The 7,547-nt window shown below is 43.5% G+C and overlaps 2 protein-coding genes across 2 annotated transcripts; one reads left to right on the top strand and one right to left on the bottom strand.

Moving 5' to 3' along the window:
• Positions 1-11: 11 nt before the first annotated feature.
• On the bottom strand, positions 12-2,121 carry LOC138352389 (uncharacterized). Its single transcript, XM_069304873.1, has 2 exons — positions 1,115-2,121; positions 12-633 (listed from the first exon to the last, which is right to left on the bottom strand). The coding sequence occupies exons 1-2, from the start codon at positions 1,124-1,126 to the stop codon at positions 184-186; spliced, it is 462 nt and encodes a 153-aa protein (XP_069160974.1). The 5' UTR covers positions 1,127-2,121; the 3' UTR covers positions 12-183.
• Positions 2,122-5,220: 3,099 nt separating this feature from the next.
• On the top strand, positions 5,221-7,192 carry LOC123767113 (uncharacterized). The gene is made up of 2 exons (XM_045756623.2): positions 5,221-5,296; positions 6,631-7,192. Exons 1-2 carry the CDS (start codon positions 5,285-5,287, stop codon positions 7,051-7,053), a joined length of 435 nt encoding a protein of 144 aa, XP_045612579.1. The 5' UTR covers positions 5,221-5,284; the 3' UTR covers positions 7,054-7,192.
• The last annotated feature ends 355 nt before the right edge of the window (positions 7,193-7,547 follow it).

Raw genomic sequence — 7,547 nt, 5'->3', positions numbered from 1 at the left:
TTCAGTTCAAAAAAACTTTTGTTCAAGTAAACTTTAGTTCAAGAAAACTTCAGTTCAAAAAAACTTTTGTTCAAGTAAACTTTAGTTCAAGAAAACTTCAGTTCAAGAAAACTTCAGTTCAAGAAAATTTTAGTTCAAGAAAACTTCAGTTCAACAAAACTTCAGTTCAGGGTACCAATAAGGCTACTGATAACGGTGACCATAATCTTGCTGATAATACTGATTGGTTCCAGGATTTATGTTTCTCAGACTGTCTAAGAACGTTATCACAGACGGCATGACAGCCTCGGCAGCACCCAGTCTCTCCAGGTCCTCTTTGTTGACGTTGGCGCCATCAACTCCTGCCGAGGCCTCCAGAACCCTGCGGGTGAAGGGCACGAATGCCAGCATCACTTGCTTGGCTCGCTCAGGGTCCTTGGAGTCCCCACTCCCCACGAGCTTGAAGAAGTCCCCCACTTCCTTGAGAATGTTGGCGACGTTCCCGTTGTTTGAGCTGGGTTGTCCATAGTCCGGCTTCACTACCCTAGGGGTTTGGTAGGCCTGGTCAAGCTGGGGGTAGTTCTGGTTGTCCTGGTGGTAGTTCTGGGCCATTACTAATGCCACAGAGGCTAACAGGGCCGAGTACAAGATGCTCTGTGGGCAGAAAAAAATGTATTTATGTAATTATTGTTAGCATTCAAAGTTATATCTTCCTGTTGATTTTATTGTTTTTATAATGAAATATGATGTGTAACCGGCGTTTAAATTAACTAATCAGTGTAAGGCTCACGCAGTTATTCAGTTCTCAACAGCTGTGAATATCACAAGCTTGTCAGTTTGACTACCTCCGGCAGCGTCTCTAGCATGACACTTGGTCACAATATAAACAGAAACTTTCACTCAGATTACTGTTTGACACTTGGACATACTACGTTATTTCCCCTGAATACAGAGTGATATATACCAAGACGAAACAGAGCATCGAACTGACTCAACTGAACAGAGCAGCAATCTCCTCTGGAAACGGCACATTTCGCCTAGAAACTACAATATCTGGAAACCGTCAAACTCACTTGGCAACAGCGATACTCCTCTGGAAAACGGGAAACCCGCCTGGACACAGGGTGTCACTCACCTTCAGACACATGTTGTGAGGGCGGTGTTGGTGTAGTGAGGAGCCATCACTGTGCTCATATATACAGGTTGCTCCAAGTCTCCTCCCTCACAGTCACGCTCACAGGCACAAGGTCGCGGCTGTGGTTTCCAGTCTTATTTTTACACAGCATTTGCGTCGGCGTTAAGTACCCGTTTCCTAGAACTGAAAGTCTGTAAATATATACTAAGAGCGAGGAATATATCGCGCCACATAGCGCTCCTTATGAACGCGGTTCAATTCGTCGTGATGCATTATAAGTAGTAAAAATAGAACAAAAAGTGTTCTAAAGAGAATTCAAATTAAAATAATAACATATTAAGCATGCAATACATGACAAAACCTTCTTAACACTGTGACAAACTCCACCACAGCCACACGCATTATATATTTATATTTCAAGCGAAACTCAGACTTGGAATGGTAATATAAATTTTATTACTTAAATTGTTAAGGAAATTAGTTAGTGACCTGTACCCTAACAGATAAAAATAAAATATTGCAACTTAAAGTATACGCATAACTTAATAATAATTAATTAGTAATAACAAAATAATAAATGTACCAATCCAGATAGTACATGATACCTTCTTACCAAATAGACAACGGAAAATCAATTACAGTAGAACACTTGTCACTTGTAAATAAATGACAGTTGACAGTGGGAATTAATTGCCAATGAAAATCACGAGAGTGCAAAATTACACTGATTAATTACCAATGAACTATTTGCCAATATTCTTTGCAGAATGAGTGGGCTGGGCGTGAGGGAAGTTCAAGTTCAAGTATGTTTATTGAGACAAGAAAGAAATGCATTTCAAAGGGATAGAGTAGCTTAGGCTATTTCTACCCCCCAAAGGTGCGAGGGAGGAGAGCGGGCGGGCAGCACCCAAGCCAGTAGATGCAGGCGTCATGCAGAAGAGACGCTCCAAGTAGACAAGACCCCAATCAGAGGCGCCTGTGAGGCGTGGGGTTGAGGCACACCGACACCAGGCATGAGAAGTCTGAGAGTAAAGTGGCAGAATAAATGAAATTGGTGAAACAAAATGGAAATTGGAAAGCAGGCGAATAAGGCAAATCGGCACGAGAATCGTCCCGATTTAGTGTGTACAGGCGGGCGGGCGGGCGGCAGCGCCATTACAGGCGGGCGAGAGCGCCGTTACAGGCGGACGGCAGCGCCACTGCCGGCGGCCACACAGGAAAAAATGTACAATATGAGCCCCAGGAAAGAAACACAGCAACAACACAGGCCCCGCGAAGGCACAGCAGGAAAAAATATATAACAGCCAAGCCGGGGGCGGAAAGTAAAGCTCAGTGCAACACCTGGAATACCAATAAATATGTAAATTTACACAAAGGGTGACTGTGGCGCCAGAGGGCCGCCGAGGGGACCGGGAGCGAGGGGAATAACTCAAGCCGTGGAAAGAAGGGGAAAGTGCAAATGAAAAACGAAAGAGGCCAAAAGGCAAGGAGGGAAGGGAAGCAAAGTCGGAGAAAGGAAGGCATGGCGAGACAGAAGGCAAAGACAGGTAGCGGAGGGTAGCCAGGAAAATGCCCAGCCTGTCAACAGGCGGCCAGAGAAAACGAGGCATGACGACACAACAGGATTTTGCCCCACTGTTCCTGTCTAGTATAGATATGTCGGTGATATCGTGTGTTTATGGTCCACTACTTTTGATCTTTCTGAGTCTCTTGATCAACGCAATGCTTTAGTCCCTTATCTTGAGGTTATCTTGAGATGATTTCGGGGCTTTTAGTGTCCCCGCGGCCCGGTCTTTGACCAGGCCTCCACCCCTAGGAAGCAGCCCGTGACAGCTGACCTATTTTACCCAGGTACCACCCAGGTACCTATTTTACTGCTAGGTAACAGGGGCATAGGATGAAAGAAACTCTGCCCATTGTTTCTCTCCGGCGCCCGGGATCGAACCCGGGACCACAGGATCACAGGGCTTGGATAAACTTTTCACAGGATTTTATAATCTTTTAATGTCAATTTTGTTCTCAAAAACCAATAATAGAGTAAAATCTATTTTAATTAAGAACTCGCCTATTGCTTCGGCAGGATGTGTATATTCGATGTCTGGCAAAGATGGTGACCTTGAATATATCAGACAGACGGCCAGAACACACGCGTCTCCCAACATCCATGTTCAACAAGGACTGCATAACAGTCTAAGGCAACGAGCCTCTAAGTTAGCACTGCTGATCACGCCATCGAAAAGACTGCCTCAAAAACAGAGTCCACTGCACAGGCTTCTTAGAAAGAAATTTGATTGAGTACTTAACCACAAAGCTAAATGTTTCTACTCATCAGCTCTTCGCTTAGGGAAAGTGGAATAATAATTGCTTTAAAAGCCATATAAGAAATACAGATTTATTTATAAAGTTACGTTAGATAGAGGAATTCAATGAAAAAAGAAACACTTGCAATTGACTAGCAAACGAAATGGAAGCTGTTGGCGGGTGCGTAGAGGCGACCCAGAACGCCAGCATCGCAAGAGAGGTTCCGCAAGCTGCTGTGTGATAATGGCAGGCCTTTTGCACTCTTGTAATTCCAGAAATGTTTTTTTGTGACGATTAGAGTTCGTGGAAGCCATGGTTCGAGTGAAAGTCCCCAGGTGAGGGGGCGGTAGAAGGTGCCCTTCACTAGTGACCCGTAGCTGCCCTCCGACACACGAAGAGTCCCTCCGCCATCTATAGCTGCCCTCCACTCCTCACAGCGTCCTTCCACTACCACCGTAGCTGCCCTCCACCGTAGCTGCCCTCCACCGTAGCTGCCCTCCACCGTAGCTGCCCTCCACCACCCCTGTTGCTGCCCTTCCCGGCAGCTACGGGTACAATCATGCACGAATCACGTCCGGACTTCACGATAGCGTAGATGCAACACGTTTTTTGTACTTTACTAGTGGGCAAAATGACTTCATTTGAAATGAGACTCATCGCTGTAAGATGTATCGCGTCTTGCATCTTCACGCGGGAAGTGATGAGTTAGCCAAGACTTTTGCTCATAAAGAGGGAATCGGTTACCATCTTGGACTGCCTTTTAGCAGCCTGAAGGGAGTAATATTCCAGGAACATCAACAAAATCTCATAGAATTGAGACAAAGTGAAATTCACTCCAGTAACTCCATCTATCCTACTTCTATTATGCAGGAAGTACCGCACGTCTATGGGTCATCCAATAAGATTAACAGACTTCTAGATGTTACCACTGCTAGGCTTAGGCTCGGCTGCAAGTACCTCTGGGAGTTTGTAACATCTGCTGATGTAGATTTGACTAAATGTAAACTCTGTCAGCAGAACTATTCGCTTACTTTGCGTCATTATATAATGGAAGGGGAATGGAACTATCACGGGAAAGCGCCAAGCCATTAATTATATAATGGAATGTGAAAAAATTGCGGAATTCAGAGATAACACCATCAATGGTGTCCAAGAAATGTGTAAGTACTTTATTCATAATGATGTGCTGCCGGGAATCTTAGCGAAATTACGTCCTCTAATTACTAAACACAAAGCTGTTATTAGGACAATATACAACTCTGGCCCCAGATATCACTCGGCACCCCTTCTCAAATCTCTGAATATGTTAGATATTAAGTCACTGCACATCCTCTCATGTGTATTATATATATATAAATATATATATATATATATATATATATATATATATATATATATATATATATATATATATATATATATATATATAAACACGTGATTAAAAATGTGACAATGTCAGACCACGGAGGAAAAATGAAACAGGAATTTCCTTAAGTACTTTCGTATATTAATACATCTTCAGAAGGAGTGATTTTACAGATCGAATACTGGACATAAATAGACTGCACATGACTGTAAAGCTACCGCCCAGTTGAAAGAAAAAAGGAAAAAAATTGAAATTGCATCTTTAAGTAATTACTCGAAGATTAAGATGTGTCGCATCTTGCATCTTCAAGTAATTACTCGAAGATTAAGATGTGTCGCATCTTGCCTCTTCGGGTAATTACTAAAAGGCTCGACTTGTTATTTTAAGCTCAAATGAGGTGGTACAGAGCGGGACGACCTTGACCTCTCAACCTGACGGGTGCCAGGTATAAATGAGAGGGCAGGCACCGGACCCTTCACTTGATCCTCGTCGTCCAGCGCAGCATGTATTCCCAGGTCAGTGCCCCGCTGGTGAGTGCCAAAATGGCTCCAAGTCAGTGCCACACTGTGTGTAGGTGAGAGTCAATGACTTGTTAGCTAAGACCCACACTTGGTGTCTAGTAGAGTGAGAATATTACAAAACACATCACCAAATTTGCATGTCTATGGTAAAGTAGGAAGCAAAAATGACATTGATGACCGACCAAGAAACGTATATAAAGTACACAAATGGCCAAAAGACTGCCAAAACGTTGTCAATATCAATAAATAAAAGGCGTTGCTTGTACGTCATGACCACAGCTACCGCATCTATAACACTACCATACAGCAGACTAATGAAGATAAACGGAACTAGACGCAAGGTTCCACACGTCATTAAATGCTGTACAACGAGTGGGAGCTGCAGGAAAAAACATCAAACAAACCTTAGAAACAGTAAAAAAAAATCGTTGATTTCAAGGACAAAAAATAAAGTTTATTCAACAGTACAATTGTCTGGTGTTCTGGGACTACTGCATCCACACATGGAGACCTCACCTTCCAAAGAACATATCTTCTATGGAGAAACTGCAAAAACAGAGCAACAACAATAATCCCATAACTAAGTCGACTCTCAATCCAGGAACGGTTGAGGGCCATAGGATTAACAATACTGCAAACCAGACATGACAAGGCTCATCTCATCGAGACCTTTAAAATGCGGAACAAGTTACAGGACAGTAATCCAGACCGCTTCTTAAAATTGTTCAGTGTAAGGTAAACAAGGAAGGAATAGCTTCAAGTTCAACAAGCCGACACAAAATAAGATATTTTTTTCACTCCTAGCGTTATAAACCCACGGAACCGCCTACCCGCCGAAGCTTCAGGACAACAAACTGGCGTCTCTAGGAAGCCTTCCTTATTGTGGGGGCTGGTGAGTCCCCCCCCCCTTCATCCCCATCATACTTGCCATTGACAATGAATTAGTTCTTAATCAATACAATTATAGCGTCAAGGGAAGCTGACGGTAGTTGGCTGACGCGTCGGAAATCTTCCCCTCTGTGTCAAGGGAGGCCTATCACTCACCTGAATGCTAAGTGTCAAATTCAAATGCCCCTTCAATAGCCAAGTTAAGGATCAAAACCAGTTTCCTTTACAAAAGTCAGATACGAAATACTGTCACTTAAGACACCACAAAAGTAGAGGAGTAATCTCTCACACTCAGGTTGATGATTTCATAATTTTAAAGGTTTATTTTTAACTACTTCCACAATCTCTGCATCGAAGTCAAACGTAAATATTTGTTTATTTAATAACTGACATGCTCACTACATCATTGAATACAGTATACCTTCTTATTTTTCCATCAGTGTGCTATGTGCGTGTTGCTGTTGGCCTCGCTGGCAGCGGCGGCGCCCCAGAACTATCCATTCGGCCAGCCGCCCCAGACCTACCAGGCTACGGGGGTGCTGGAGCCCGAGTCTGCAGACCTTGGCTCAAATGAGAGGATCGTCGCCGCCACCATCGACATTCTGCCAGAATTAGCCGAAGTCTTCGAGCGAATTGGAGTGGATGGTTTCAGCGACGGTGAGCGAGGCCAGAAGGCGATGTTGGAGTTCTTGCCTCTCACACGCAAGCTCTTGAAGGCCAGGGCAGACGCTGAGGGCACTGAAGTAAGGAAGGAGGACCTGCAGAGAGTCAACGCCGCCGAGGCTGTCATGCCCGCAGTCAACGACTTCGTTAACAGACTCAGAAAACTGAACGTGTATGGATCCAGTGATGCTCAGCAGTAAGGATATCAGCTGGCTACGCCGTTCTTAACTCTAGAACTTACATTATACAATAAATACACATAGTATAAATTAAATACTTAAATCATAACTTATATGTATAATTGTATTTAATATTTTCTAAATAAACTTTGCAAGAAATTATTGTTTATATCTGAGACACTGATGCAGAAGTACCAAAGCTCAATACCGGAGGGCAGTGCAAGGCTCGCTTGACTCAAACACTGTCAGCTAGTCAGCCCGTCCTCCAAACAAAGACCCAAAAGTGATTCCATCCACCCGCCAAACCCCCTGTTTATGAATGAAAAACGGTTTACACACGACTCTCAACTGATTTCGTTCGAACACTTCCGGAACAAGTGCTTCACTGACGAATTTTGTTCGAACCACAACGCTGTAAATGCTTCACCCACGTACTACAAATACAAATAATCGCAAACAGAACTTAAACACCTAACCTAACCTATGCCAATATACATGCACAATATGCTAATATA

Source organism: Procambarus clarkii, chromosome 53, assembly GCF_040958095.1.
Source record: "Procambarus clarkii isolate CNS0578487 chromosome 53, FALCON_Pclarkii_2.0, whole genome shotgun sequence".
Classification (NCBI taxonomy): Eukaryota; Metazoa; Arthropoda; class Malacostraca; order Decapoda; family Cambaridae; genus Procambarus; species Procambarus clarkii.
Note: the sequence above shows the minus strand (reverse complement) of the source record. Positions and strands in the feature narration are given on the sequence as shown.